This window comes from Poecilia reticulata, chromosome 2, assembly GCF_904066995.2.
Source record: "Poecilia reticulata chromosome 2, P_reticulata-male-v2, whole genome shotgun sequence".
Lineage (NCBI taxonomy): Eukaryota > Metazoa > Chordata > Actinopteri > Cyprinodontiformes > Poeciliidae > Poecilia > Poecilia reticulata.
Genome location: NC_088831.1, coordinates 21,666,632 through 21,682,344, shown reverse-complemented (window position 1 = coordinate 21,682,344; position 15,713 = coordinate 21,666,632). Strand labels below are relative to the sequence as shown.

General features: G+C 38.7%; 1 protein-coding gene across 1 annotated transcript; it reads right to left on the bottom strand.

Moving 5' to 3' along the window:
* Positions 1–3,491: 3,491 nt before the first annotated feature.
* On the bottom strand, positions 3,492–14,883 carry hacd2 (3-hydroxyacyl-CoA dehydratase 2). Its single transcript, NM_001319338.1, is given in 7 exon segments — positions 3,492–3,607; positions 6,130–6,308; positions 10,062–10,183; positions 10,754–10,842; positions 11,776–11,794; positions 12,132–12,249; positions 14,633–14,883. Coding segments are annotated over 7 exon segments (735 nt in total). The 5' UTR covers positions 14,758–14,883; the 3' UTR covers positions 3,492–3,524.
* Between the last annotated feature and the right edge of the window lie 830 nt (positions 14,884–15,713).

Below are 15,713 nucleotides of genomic sequence, written 5' to 3'. Positions count from 1 at the left end.
GATGTGTTGTGCCGAGTATCTCCAACAAACCAGGCAAATCATGCTCAACCGTCGATGAAGGAGAATGGAAACAACAGCTAACTGATCTGACAAAGGAGATCTGAACACAGCACAGGAAACTTTGTTTTTCTAGAGCACGTGCGTCAAACTCGAGGCCCGTGGGCCAAATCTGGCCCGCCGTAGCTTTTTATGCGGCCCTCTAGGTTGTAGACTAAACACAAAGTGGGCTTAAATATTATGTTCTCCATCAAATCAATGCAGTTTTTATCTGTTTGCTGTCAAATTATATCAATCAGTTCCTCCAGTTTCTTGAGAATTATCGTGGAAATTCACGTAAATTCAACACACTGCAGCACTTTTTTGTGTTAATAATTTGGAGTATATTGCAGATTTTTCTCAAAAATTGTCAAAAACTTTCTTACTTGTACTACACAGCTGCCTCAGCCTCAACCGATTATAGCCCATGACCTATGCAGCAAGTAATAAAAAGTCACATTTACCGTCATAAATAAGCGTAAATATCGCAAATATTTCCAAATTGGTGCCACAAACACTTTGGTTTTTATTGCAAAAAAATCACAAAAAGAATCACAAAATCCTGGAGGGACTGAAAGGATGTTCAGTAATGTCGTTTAAGAATTTAATAATATCCCAACAGTTTGTAATCAGGTTTTATCAATACATTCTGGCACAACCGGCCCTTTAAGAGCATTCATGACCTTGATTTGACCCAAAACCAAAACGAGTTTGACACCACTGGTCTAGAGAGAGAGATCAGCATTAAAACAAATTAAATAGAGCAAGATCTCAACTTGAAGAAGATGTCGGCTTTGCTTTGAAAACATCAACATATTCCTCAGTAAAGAGAACGCAGTCAGTGCCTTGTAAAAGTATTCCCACGCAGTTACTGCTGCTGTATCAAATCTGGAATGCATTTCCAGATTTGATGCGACAGAATAACATATGGTGGTGCATGGTTGTGACGTAGAAGAAAAACTACAATTTTCAAAAAAGTATACAGCAAAAAAAAAAAAAGAAAAAATCTGAAAAAGTTTGTATTCAGCCCCTTTTACCACTGGTCTATGTAAAATCTAGCAGAATACACTTTTCACATCCTTTTTTAAAAACATAGATATTTTCTTCCCACTTTGAAATTATGCACTACTTTGTGTTATCACATAAAACTCAATAGACGTTTGTGACTAAATCAAGAATACTTTCTGAAGGCCCCGTTGCGTCTCGGTTCACCCACACGGAGTAAACATCTGCATTCACAGGAACAGCTCCGAGATTCCTGCCTTCACGCACTATCGGCTACCTGATACTGAATTTAACATTTTTTCCTCACAAAACCAGCTTTTCGATGGCTGTGTGAAATCCACACGTCCCTGTGGCAGTGTGTCCGGCAGCAGAGATGAAAACATAGAAGCTACAAACAGCGTGGTCAGTAGAGTGACACCACTGATAAATGATGTTTTAATTATATATATAAAAAACAAAACAGTTGTAAACCATTTTGTGATTCACTGCTGCACCGCATGATGGACGTTGTCTTTGAGGAACCTAAAACCTTAACTTTCAGACGTCCTACTCCAACTTCCAGACATATACGTGGCTAGATATCAGAAATCAGATGTGTGTACCTCAGTCTTATAAAAATAAAACAAACTATAGCAGAAAGGTAGAAAGTTTGAATAGTCTTTTTGTTAGCTCGTTAAGTGTGACAGTTTCAGCTCACGAAAAAGAGAAAGGTCAAAACTCAAAAATCAACTCCAGACATAAACTACCCACAAACACAAGCTTTTCACTTGAGAATATTACTTCAGCTCACACACCTCAATATTTAACCACAACATTTGAAGCAAAGCAATTCAGTCATCTTTTTTTTTTTTAAATATAAGTCAACAAATTTAAACATCCAACACTTATTTAGGCTACAATTGTCTTACATAATCAAAGCCCATCTCATTTTTAAACACTTTTTTGCTACAGCATGTTGTGCTATCAGTTGTTTTTATGCCAAACTGTACCGCTTCTTCTTCTTCAGTAAAAGGAAACAAAATGGTGAAAACCTACAAAAGCAGAATGTCAGTCAAAAACATCACTTTGAACAGAAGAGAAACATGGAAACAAAGACGGACCAGGTATTTGAACATAAACCGAAGAAACAGTCGGATCATGCAGGACACCATTCATGACGGAGAGCAGACAAATGAATCGCTATACAGTGCTTGGCTAAAGTATTCATGCCCCTTGAGCCTGTTCAGATATCGCCACGCGACGGCCACACATTTCAGTGTATTTTAGCGAGATTTTGTGCCATTTTTGTGAAAATTATAAAGGGAGTGGTGAAAAGAAGGCCGTATGCAGATGGAACGCCGTCGTTAGCAGGAACGGTGAAGCTGGATGGAGCCAGACAGAGAGAAGCTGCTAGACTGGGGATTGGAGTGGACGTTCACTGTGAACATACGGTGAAGGCTGAGACTGAGGTGTGTGTTAATGAGTTAGAACACACCAGAACCAAAATCAAATTGAAAATCTAAGGCAAAACTTAAAAATTGATCTTCACAGATGCGATCGATCCAATCTGGCTGAGCTTGTGCCAATTTGTTAAATCGAAGAGGAGAATTCGTCTCAACTTGTGGGGACAAGTCTAAAACGTTTTGGTTAATAATTATGGGAGGATGTGATTCTGCAAACTATACATTGCACAATTTAAAAAAAATGTAATCATATATTACTTCTGCATAACAATTATGGCCAGCCATGTGGTGGTGATCCATCAATTTCTCCTTGGCACAAAGTAAAGCATGTACTTTAGCAAGGCACTGTACTCTAACGTAAGCCAAACAGACAGACACAAAGTTAAAATAATAATAAAACAAAAGAAACAAGCATGCAAGCATGGGATGGAAAAAAAAAGGTTTATTGAGCTAAATGTGGAATGTAGTCAAATTTTTCAATAAATTACACAAAATGGAAATCATCAAATCAATTTGTACAAAGGATGCAAAACCTACAGACACCAACTCTCAGTGCGAGGCTCCAACTCATTCTTTCTACATTACAGCAGTCTAAAGCAAACCACGAGGGGATCAAAGACAATAAATGAATAAACAAACGTCAGTGGGAGGTGAGGATCCGAGTCAACTCTCCACTTCAGTGTCGTTTATTAGGAGGTCAAAGGTCGATTAGTGTATCATTCTGTTCAGATTAGCTTTGTCCAAGCTCTGCTCGATGCTCACAGAGCAGCTCATCGTTTCTTTAAACTTCAATGTAATCATAATTTGTTCATAAATATGCAAAACAAAACAAAACAAAAAGTTTATCCAGAATGTCTGTATGATGTACTTACATTTCTGTAAAAATTTTAATTATTAAAATGAAGTGGGTGGATGATCTACGGGGCAGGGGGAGGGGAGGGTTCGGTTTTGGCAGTTCGAAAACTAAAAACACTGATTTGTTCTTTATGGGATGTTTTGGTTGCTTTCCTCTCATGTGAGCCGTTCTGAGCGCCGCACAGCTCACTCCACTTTGCTGTAGTCGTCCGTGTGGCCCAGCACCTTCTTCCTCTGCCGCATCATGTGGAAGTACAGCTGGGGAAAGACTGAGGGGAGAGGCGTCGTTATGGCCAGCGCAGGGACAATGAGTGAATCTGAAGAAAAAAAATGCTAACTTCTTGAACTGAGAGGAGATTCGCAGCATCTAGAGTAACGTTGCAGATGAGCAGAAGAGGCAACGGCCACAACGACATGCAAAACAAACTCAATCGCAGGAGGAAAAATAAGAAGATCGCCAGTTATCCGATAACGACACCGGACGATAAATTGTCTCAGAAGTTATCGCGATAAACGGTAACGTTGTTTTGAGAACATTTTCAAGTGATATAATGGTAATGGCATAATAATGCAAAAGCACATTCTCAATATACTTTAAATTCTAAAGAATATCCAAAATGAATAAACAAAACAACCAATAAAACTAATTATGAATTTTCTGTAAACAAAATTGTCCTTCAAAAGAAGGGATAGTTGAGACAAATGCACCAGATTTTTGTCGTTAAGTTTTTGGTAAAGAGAAAAGAGGAAATTATTGACCTCGTTTTAATTTATCACGCGATTAACACATCCCCCCCCCCCCCCCCCCCCTTTTTTTTTTTTTTTTTTACATTTGAATGAATATTTAATAACAATATAATTTTCCAGGAAAACTAATTTGATCATAATATAACTGAAATCGAACACAAGCGAATGAGGTATATTTAAAGATCCCTTAACCTAAAGCCACAGCACTATATTTAATTCTAAAAGAAAAAAGAAAAAACTATCGCCGTTTATTATTCTGCCAGGAAACTTGGGCATTTATGGTGATTACAGCTCTAAGTGTCTCAACGGGGCTCCCTACACAAACAGTTCTCCCAGACGGCACACGGCGTGACACAATATACTTCTAAACCTGCTCAGGAAACACTGCAGCCTTCACTGCTACCATGGTAACCATTAATACCAATAATCATTTTGTCCCAACCATAAAAAAAAAAAAAAAAGTTTATTTTGTTTTGATTTTAAACTGAGCAAAAGCACAAAACTGCATTGTGGGAAATGTGTCCCATCTCATAATCTATTTGCTTTAGGAGTGTAAACATTTTCTAATCGTGATGCCCAACCCCACTTCCTGCTTTGTTCATAAAACCTCTGAAATCACAACTTAGAATCAGGAACTAATTAACTTAAACAACTTTCGGTAACACTTTATTTGAAGGGGTGTGCATAAGTCTGACATGACACTGTCAGAAACATGACATAACATCTGTCATGAACATAAAGGAGTCTTTATGAATGTTTATGACAGTTATCATGAAGTGTCATTTGGTAAATAATGACACTTTTAATGCAAAGTTGCTCTAAAAGTTGCATTGAAAGTCCATTAAAAATGCCAACTTCGCATTAAATTATCATAATTTACAAAATCATGCAAAGTTGGCACTTTTAATGGACTTTTAATGCAACTTTTAGAGCAACTTTGCATTAAAAGTGTCATTATTTACTTCATAACAACTGTCATAAACATTCATAAAGACTTGTTTATGTTCATGACAGGTGTTATGTCATGTTTATGACAGTGTCATGTCAGTCTTATGCACACCCCTTCAAATAAAGTGCTACCCAACTTTCAGTCAAAATTTCAAAAACAAGACGGATCTAGTGATTGATATGCAAAGTGCTCCTGCAATAGTAATACATTTAATAGAGCCAAACATGTTCAGAGGAAGAGGTAGTACTGGTCTGTGAGTGTTTCTCATAGGGATGCAACGATCCACTGTTTTCACTCCCGTACCGATAAAGACATCTGAGGGTTAGTGTTGGCTGATATCATCCGATACATAAAAAAAGCATTTCTTTTTTTCTTTTTTTTTTTAAACATAAATGTAATAAATTATTAATTTTTTTGGTCAAACTAAAAAAAAAAACACAGCACAACAGCTAATGTTAAATAAATAAAGAAACTGGTAACAACAGGTTGACTATCCTGCTCAAACTGCAACAAACCTTTCAAATTGTTCAGAAAGTGCAATTAGGAGTTCTAAATATAATGTAAAATAAATAACGAACCATGTTGTCACTGAAAGCACAAAGCATAGAATAAGACTGAATAGATCTGCCCTTAGGGATAGGGGGTCACTGTCACTGAAACCTGAATTTTTTTATTCTGAGTTGTTTCTACTATTGTTTAAAAATTAAGATTTTTCTGGTTATATGAGGTTTGAAAACCACTAGCTGGAGGCATTGGACTCTCCAGCTACCAATAAAATTAGGATCTGATGGTAAACCCTCTCCACATAAATTGATAACTTTGTGGAACTCCCAAAAAAGCAACCCGTTTTTTAATTGGCAATCATCAGATTTACATATAAATTTCCCATTGCTGTAGCAATCTTCTTTGTTCTCCAAATCATCACTTTATCTCGGTAAGAAGAACTCAAAAGGCCTGACGCTTCAAAAACAAAAAGATACATTCATCCTATTTTTTTTATTTCCTTATGCGTTTAGAACTTGGGCATACAAAACATATTTATGTCGTGACGAAACGGTTAAAAAAAACAACCTCAAACTGTGCTCGTTTACTCACGAGGAATGTAGGAGATCATGACGAGGATGAGGAAGCTGTAGTAGTCGAAGGAGAAGTTGTACTTGTTGGGGAGGGTGACGGAGTACAGGCCAGTCTTCTGCACGTACGGCAGAGCTGCGTAGATGGTCAGCAGTTCTCCGCTCACTCCCATCGGATACAGAACGATGAAGAAGGTGTACCTGCAGGGACAGGTACAGACAGAAAGTGGCATGGGGAAATACTTTATTATTGACTGCTCCTACAACGAGGGACTGAGAGGTGGGCGGCATCACTACGCTGTAGGTTGGAACAAAAAAAAGAAAAAGAAAAGTGTTTTCAAAACTTGCAGCTAAGGCTAGAAATACCAGATTGTTTTATTTGCTCAGATAAAAATAATTATTAAAAAAAACGAATGTGTGCTTTGGATTCAGTTCTTGTAAGGTCAACCAAAGGGAACACAAACAAACATTTGAAGTGGTGATAAAAAATGTGGTTTGGAGCTAATACAGGACAATAAACCAACTATAATGATGCATATTATTACCTCAAAGGAATCAATAATAAGTAGATAAAAAACACTAGAGATGCAAAGCTGCTTCTGGAAGCTTTAAGATTTTTATTAATATTTTTTTTTTAAATCCAGTGATCTGTTAATTTTCTCACCATGTGAAGAAAAACTAGTGCAGATAAGAAATTAATTATGAGCAGTGTGCTGCGCTTTCTTTCTTCTACAGAGAGAGAGAAAAAAAACATCAAAAAGAAAAACTTCAGCATCCTCCTCTGTAATCCAGCAACTCAAACCCCAAAAATTGTCCACTCCTGACGCTGAATGTTTCACAGAAGCACAATCAATTTTCTGTCTCTTAGGGGGCGATTCAAACTGAAACTCGAATACCAATATAGCAGCGGCCTCATTTGCTACCTAGCAACGAAGACCGCAGGGAGGGAGGCACTTAACGACTGTTGCCTTGGTTGTAGACGCAGAAAAAAATCGTGTTAGCCAGATAGAGATGTCCGTTTTGGTTGTGGAAACAGATACGAGGAGTTGTGTTTGATAATTTGCTTCACATGGATGCTACCTGCTCTACGGTGACGTATAAGGTGCTGTTGAAGCCTTTTCAATAACAAGGACGGCTTTGATAGACGTTACTTTTACTGTGCAGTTTTTTTTTTTGGTTCCTTTTAAAACTTCTATGTATTTTGTTGTTGATGTTTTGTTTGACAGACCAACACAAAGTTGTCTGAAGTGGGAAGAAAACAGTACTTCTTTTCTTTTTTTTTTTTTTTTAAAGAAATTGGATCCTAGCATTAATTTGTACTCATCCTTTCTGAGGCAATGCTTTGGGAAGCCATATTTTGAGGCATCGTTCTACCATTTTTGCACATCTACAGACTGAAAGTTTTGACCAGCTTCTTTGTAAAAATGACGGTGGGAAATCTAAACAGACCCAAAAAATAAGAATAAGTGCTACTGCCTCGCTGTTACAGCGTCCACACGTAACAAGAGGGTAATTGGGGTAGTAAGAGACCTAGACAAAACATCCACAATCTGCATGATCACAGCCACAGAGTCTGCTAGCTTTGTCCTCCAACTCTGAGCAGGGAAAACAATCCTTACAATTTACTCTACTGCACACCAAAAACTAGCCATGGAAGCCCCAAAGCTTCCTGCCTGGGTTTCTAGCATCAATCCGAATCATCGTACTAAACATTTTTCTCAGAGCAGCTGTTTCAGTGAACGCGGCGTTGCTTTAAACCTGAACACATATAGAGTCGCTTGTCAGTAGAACTGAGTGTGCGAGGCTGCAGGGTCCATCGCACAGTGTTAAGAACACCAAAACAAAAACAAAGGACTCCCAGCTAGCACTAGAGTCTGCTATTTGGTAAAGTTAAGGTTCCTCGTTCAGCCGGAGCGAGGGGAGAGAGAGAAAGTTGGACCGAGCCAAATGTGGTTTTTGCAAGCCAACTTCAAGTTTGCACACATTTTTTTTGCATCTTGGGTGGATTTCCTTTAGAAGTGTATGATTCAAGTCAAACTTTCTGAGTATTCTTCCACGAGCTTCTTGCTGGACTGTTTCACAAACGCTGGTACTAAAAAGTTTCACGTTATTAAAAAAAAAGTTTAGGAATCTTAAAGCTCTGAATAAAGTCCACTTGCAAGTACAATCCTTGAAGCCCTCTTTTCATACAATTATGACTCAGGGGGAAACAATCCTGTCATTCGTTACAGTGATCTTGAACAATATCTCTGCTGGCTTTCTGAAGGTCAACATTTTGAATGTTTGGTTCTTTAATAATAAAGGATTGAGGGGAATCTTAATACTTTACCACAGTAGATTTTAGAGAGGGTTATTTTGTCTCAATATGACACTTGTGAAGTGGCGCCATATAAAAAAAAACTGAACTTAAATCTTTTGGTCATGTAGTCATCTGATGATGAATAGAATTAAGACGTACCATAGATGCGTCAGTGTTGGACTAATTTTGAATTAAACTGAATTACGACACCAAGAAAGTCAAACAGATTCACTATACTAGACGTGTAATTGCGTGTTTCTAATCACAAATCAATTAATTTGCGTTATAACCGTGTTAATCTATTTTGGCTGTGATAGCAGTTAGGTCATGATACACATTTTTGTTTAAAATGTGTGTTAGTACATCTAACTGTGGTACATTTCTCATGCTTTTCAAACAGTGAGAACGTTTATTGTAACCAAGCCTACTTCCAGAGATTAATGTGGATTTCTATGAGTAAAAATATCTATAAATACAGCAAAGCTCCTCTAGTCCTGTAATGGCTGTAAAAATTTTCTTTTTTCTTTCTTTACACGTTGGTCTTAAATTTTCTAGCATCAAACTAAATCTCCTTGCCTAATGTGGGCTGAGAGTTGACAGCACTGGATTCTCACTGACCAGTCCATAACTGGTGCAGCTGAGGCTCCTATCTAGGTGTCAAAGCACACTGAGCAGGACAATGAATCGCCCCATTGCCCCTTATGTGCTCAATGTCCTGTGCGACTAAAACGCTGCTTAGATAAACTGTGCAAATATATAACAGGAAGCACTACATGAGTGGGTGTACAGATAGGTGCACGAAAAACACATTGTAAAGCTATTAATAGGACCTAGCATCATGCAGGGCTTTACAAAACTGTACAGACACCTCGAAGAAGATGTCTTTTAAAAGGCAGCTGGTTGTATCGGATTATAATGCAACCAAATGTGAAAAAAAAAATCTGAGGTTGTGTTTCCCACAGTGTATTATAAGCCTGGCGGGCCACCAGGCTTTACTTGCTCTCCCACCAGGCTGAGCATTGTTTGATTATTTTAAATAGAGTTTCTGATACACCAGTAACAATAGCCGTGTTTCCATTGACTGATCAATACATTTATTTAATGGAAACTTGTCAATTTCGGAAAAAAATTCTCGCTTTGTAATAAAAAGTTTTGGCGCTTGGATGAGGTGGGGATTATTTTTCTCAAAACTGCAATGGAAACACTGCATCACACGAGACACGTGATCAACAATCGGATGTTAAGACAACAACAGGAAGTGGGAGGATGATGTTTTTTAATAACTTACGGCATTAACAAACTCATTTTAATAGCGTTTCTTGTTTAATGGAAACACGGCACTTGAGAAATTATGTTTTTTCTCCCAACATATTGACAAAGTTTTGCACACATTTGTAATGGAAACACAGCTGGTGACGGTAACGACGGCTTAAGCTAGGTTTGCGGTTGACACACTGAATTAGGTGCAAGCGGATGTGCACCAGTTGTGCCATTCCTGACACATTATTATTTCCAAATTATGGTGCTTGCTCATGCACCTCCAAATTTTTTTATCTAAAAATGTGATGGGCCATTGTGCCCGAGCACCCCTACCATCGGGGCTTAGCAGGTTTTCTGGGGGGAAACCTGAACAGATTAGCAGAGGAATGTTTTACCTTGCCCACTTGATGAGGTACGGCAGATGATTAAGGAGGCTGAAGGTGTAGAAAGAGTAGCGGATGATCTCTGTGACGGTCCAGGCTGTGACGAACAGCAGCACACTGTCCTCGCTTTGCACCTACACACACACACACACGCACAGGACGATGGATGGAGGACAAGGTAACAGAGGAGCTTGCATCATGCTTTGGTCTGCCGTGAAAATCTCCTAAACGTTGTCAACCAAGGACCATGCTGTTTGTTTCGGATGCTTTAGGGTCAGATCACACTGCAGGCTTGTCGACATTTTCTTTGGATATTAAGTTACAACCATAGCAAATATGATGTTAGACAGATAGGCACACTTTGTCTCAATAACACTATGACTATTCTCACAGGCACTTACACAAGAGAGAAAAGGAAGAGCTCAAGAAAAATGTCAGTACAACAGCCACACTTGGAGAATAAAAGATAGGAGTTACACAACATAAATTATTCTGGATATCTAACAGATTCATTCCTTAAGTCTTCCATCAAAACCCTCTATTTTTACTCACACACGTACTTTCCTCCGATCTATGAACAGGGCAAAAAGTACATCATCTGGTCACTTTGGAACATCAACGTTTAAAGACATGTAAAATACAATTTGAATAAAGACAAGTCGATTTAGCTTACTGGGTTATAGATGTAAATGAAGTCAATATACCTCTCTGACGCTGTGAGTGACGGCCCAAGTGAGAAAGACCCGAGACATGACCTGGAACCCCGTCAGGACCACAGAGGACGGCACAATTCCTGAAATTAGGACCAAACTTTAATTGCTTTATGCTCCAACAGAAACGGGGTCTCAGCAGGACATTTGTGGCATTTTCAGGAACTTGTCATCTGCTGTCCTGCCCCCAAGTTGGACATTTAATATTTAGAAAGAGACCAATTGTTAGATGTTGCAAAACCTTAGTTCAAATAACTCTGATCTGACTGAAAGACATTCAATCCCAAAAATGTCCTTGTGTACAGAAACCGTTTCTCCATACTCAAAAGGTGAGAGTGTAGAATTAGTAGAGTGAAGATTTTTTTTACTTAATCTAAAAAAAAAATTTCTCGCACTTTGGAGGGGAGAAGCAGCTGTCGGAGGAGGATGGAGGTTGCTAATACAATGAGTTCAACTCCTTGGTGAAAACCAGTTTCTGTGTTCAGTCTCTATGGCAACCAGCTGCTGCCATGGCCAACAGCTACCTTCCCCACTGAAGGCTTCAAACTTTTGCTCAAACCACAGCAGCAGGTTACAAACATCAGATCCAACATTGTGTTGTTTGAGCTCAGTGATGTTAGCCGCTAGCACTGCTAGCAATGTTGGATTCAGAGAATTTGTCACTTGAAAAGCTAGAAAAAACCCATAACGACAAGTAGTACTCCCCAGGATTTTAGTTTGCAGTTTAACAACTTTTCAGAAGAAGATGGTGTCCATTTTTATCAGGACAGTGGAGAAATCAAGGAGCCATTTGCTTTGAGTTCAGCTGTCAATCTTTTCCCAACCCATTAAAAGCAGAAAAATGAAGAACTCGCACTAATTTTGCCCTATAAGCCCATTCAGAGCTTCTACTTTGACTGTCTTGTTTATTAATAAAGTTTGTTTTGATCTTAAAAGTGGCTTCCTACTCCTAACCCTTAAACAGCGTGTTCACCGAAAGCAGTGGCAGAGAGGAGGAGGGTTGCACAGACACTCACCTACAGCGCAGTGCAGGATCTGGGAAATAAAAACAGAGAATTACTCAGTGAGCTTGTAGAGGTAAAGCACAAGGCTGAATGGTAACTGTTTTCAACCATGTGGCACACAGCGCTGTAGAACCTTGTCAGCTTAAAGTTTCTAGCTTGCATTTTTGGCTGTGTGCCTTTAGCTCAGGGTTGTGGAGCATGCTGGGTTATCAGTCTGATATTTACCACAGGACATACCAAACAATCTAAACACAAAAACAACAACAAAAAGTACATTTATAACTCAGAAACAGTACACCGACACAACACCGGTACATCTTGCCTGGTATGAAAAGTCTAAATTGTCTCGGCGTTTGTGTTTATCTAACCTCCAGAAGAGCTCCTGTCTGAAAGAATTTCAGCGGCTTCTCTATAGAGTAATAAAGGCCGTGGTAGCTTCCCCTGGCCAGGTAAGCTCGAACCAGACCCACCGCGATCACCAGCCACCTGGAAGCAGAGAGGAGGACAGAGTTACACTCCAAAAATTTAGCTTCTTTAATAAATGATGATCCTATCAGGTTAGCGGATGACTAGTGTCCATTTGAAGGAAGTTCGGTGCAAAGAACAGTCCAGTTTGAGGTCCAATTTTGAAGAACTACAATGTAAACACGTCTTCAGTTGTAGAATTGAGCAAGTTTTGATGAGACTTGGAGCATTCACAGGTGTCAAATAATACCATGGTTCTAAAAAGTTACAGCCAGCATTTTCAGTAACACTGTTTGAGTGGTTTAAAATCATATGTTTGCTTTAAATAAATAAAGCATAGACCTTCCCTAACGGTTAAAATTGACATTATTATCAGAAATATTATTTTTGCCATTTTCTTCATTGTTTTTTCCAAGAGATCATCCATCAATGTCAGTAAATTTGATGATATGATTAAATGCGGTGCTGCTTACTGATATAAATCAAATTTTTTTGAGCAACTGGAATCCTGAGGAGACCTATTTCAAATGAGAATGTTTTCCAAGAACAGTATTTGTGTTTGTGGTGCTCACAGACATACAATTACCTAAAAAAGACATAAAACAAGTTGAGTTTTCTTTTAAGTGCTGACCTGAATCGTATTGGGAAGCTGTGGCAAGACTTTGACTGGATTCTTTTTCCTCCCTTTAACAATAAACACCTTCATTTAAAAACTCCATTTTGTTTACCTTTGTTGCCTTTTACTAATATTTAAATCGGCTTGATGTGCAGAAAGTCACATGAAGCCGACCAGGAAGGGGGCAAACACTTTCTCAGGCCACAGTATCAATTAAATTATCACATCTTTCTGAACGCAGAGGCAGGCAGAAAGAGATAATTACTCAATAATTACTCTTTCACAGTGTGTGTTTGGCACAAATCTATCTGCCACGTCAGATAGATTTGTGCCAAATCTTCTACCAGTTAAAGTAATTTCAAGAATTTGCAAGTCTGAAACTTCAAAAACTTTTCCCCACTACAAAAGCAGGCACTGTATAGCAGAGCACCAGTACAGAGTGGGGTAAATGTCACAGAACCAGTTGGAGCAGTGAGGAAACAACGCCCACTACGTCATTGTGCAACAGTTTTAAAAAAAATCAGAGCAATAAAAGGACACGTAGAGGGATTTATTAGCCCGTGCTGCTGGTCTGAGGTTATGAAATAATAGACTGGACTATTTAGGAAGCAATGCGCTGTACTGTTTACAAGCCTAACTATCCAAACTGAAGGGTGTTGTATTTTATTTCTGTCGCCAATTACATTCCCTTTAAATTTTCTGTCAAATGAGAAGTCACATTATATTTGCCTGTGCGTGTTTAGAACTGGTCTGTAAAGTGAGCAGTTAAAGAGGCTGATCTTGTGATTGGTCGGCTGCTGTGGCCTCATCAAGCACCGCAAGAAGCCAACATCCACTATGCTTCAAATTCAGCTCAGTTAAAGAAAAAGATGTAGGAGTTAAACTTATGTATGTCAGGGTTTCCCCCAGTGTATTATAAGCCTGGCGGGCCACCAGGCTTTACTTGTGCCCCCACCAGGCTGAGCATTGCTTATTTGCTAAAGTCTTTTTAAAATGTTTGCATTTCTAAGATTTTATAGTTGGTGTTCAGGTATTAATCTTCCAATCTTTCAATTACACATAATTATCAAGTGATATTTTCAAATTTCCTGTCAACTCTAAACATTTTCCAACTCAAAAAATGGTAAACATTTTTAACTGGATGAATGACTGCCCTGGCACCCAACCACTGAACTTAGCAAGTTTTCTGGGGGAAACCTTGTACGTAGAAACAGATTTAACTTTAAATATGTGCTAAGAAATATAACAAGATAAAGATTAGGGTGATGAAAAAGAGGCCTTACAACATCAAAGCCTCGGAGCTCATCAGGGAAAATCTTGATTGCTATAGCGCTTCATCATTCTTTTTTTTTTTTTAAAGTAGATTTAATCTTCTAAAAGTGAATATTTATTAATAGTTCACTCAATGCACATCAGACTCTAAAGACAGTGTTGGGCATAACGCACAAAGAGCAAACAATGGACCATCTGTCTGCATATTATAATGTGGAACCCAGTGGAGACTCTTCACTCACACTCGACTGCTTGTCAGTCTGTTGCTCGTCTTATGTTAATCGCTGTAAGCTGTCGGAAGCCGTGCAAAAATTATTTCTTTAAAAGTACATTTATAGAGCGTCGTACGGTTTGTGTTTTTAGATCATAACCAGTATTTAAAAAAACAGCTCTAAATTAGCATAGTGCACACGGTGAAATGTAATCTTAGGTCCAGTCCTGATTTGCTAAACACCGCAAACGCACGCTCCACCACGGCGACGGCGGAGGGTTAGCACGAGGAACCACGCTACCTACCCGGCTGTCATAACAACATTGTAAATAACCAGGTAGGCCGTGGCCAGGGCGCCCGGTCCTTTCTTCTTTTTCGGGGCCACATCACCGTGGGCCGCTTTGCTGGTCCCCTGAGCAGCTGCCGACATGACTCCAACCCCCAAACACTCGCTGGTCCTGCACGACGGCGGCTGTCAGCTTCACCGAGTCAGGAAGAGAGCAGGGGCTACTGCACCAAGCATCCACCTGAGGCAAGATCACCGCTACTCACTACTTCCGCTTTTAGTTTTACTCGTTGGAAAAGCGCGATTCTTGCACTTAAGTTATATTTTAGTCGGATAATTTATTTTTATTTGAGCTGTCTTTAGACGTTATTCATATTCACTGGAACAGAATGAGTCACCACCAATGTCTTGCCTCGCACAAGACTCTTGTAGAAGTAATGACAGAAACAGACAGCACTTATCTTGAACAAATACTTCATCTTGGACCCTTTTTCTGAGCGTTTAGGGCTCAGTAAACGAGAAGCGCGCCCCCTACCGTTTGTTGAAAACTCACTTTTCTCTAGCTTATTTAGTTTTCACATTTATGCTTCTAAAACTCCAGAAGTTTTTCTACTATACCTATTCAATAAAGAAATTTTTTTTGATTATGCTTAGAATATGGACATTACATACATACACTCAACTCCCAAGTGATGAGGTGTACTGTAGGTCAAACTGAATAATATGAGAAACATTTGGGCAATAAATCAATAATGATATTTTATTGAGGAAAAGAAAATGTTAACAGTGATAATGGCAGGCTTTAAAATTCAACAAGACAAACAGTAAATCGCCCGGGACTGTCGGGCAATATGCTGGGCCATCATGTTTCATTTTGTGTTTGTACCAAATGAAGAACAGATTGCGGCCATTAGTGCAAACATAATATGTTTCTACTTTATTTATATAATTCTTTTTCAACAATGCCATATAATGCTCAAGGGAATTGTGTGTTTAATGTATGGCAGTTTTTGAAAATATGAAAGTTTATTTTAATTAGTTTTTTCACTTTTGTTTTGAAACAAATGCAATAAAAAACAACTTGATGTTTAATATAAATG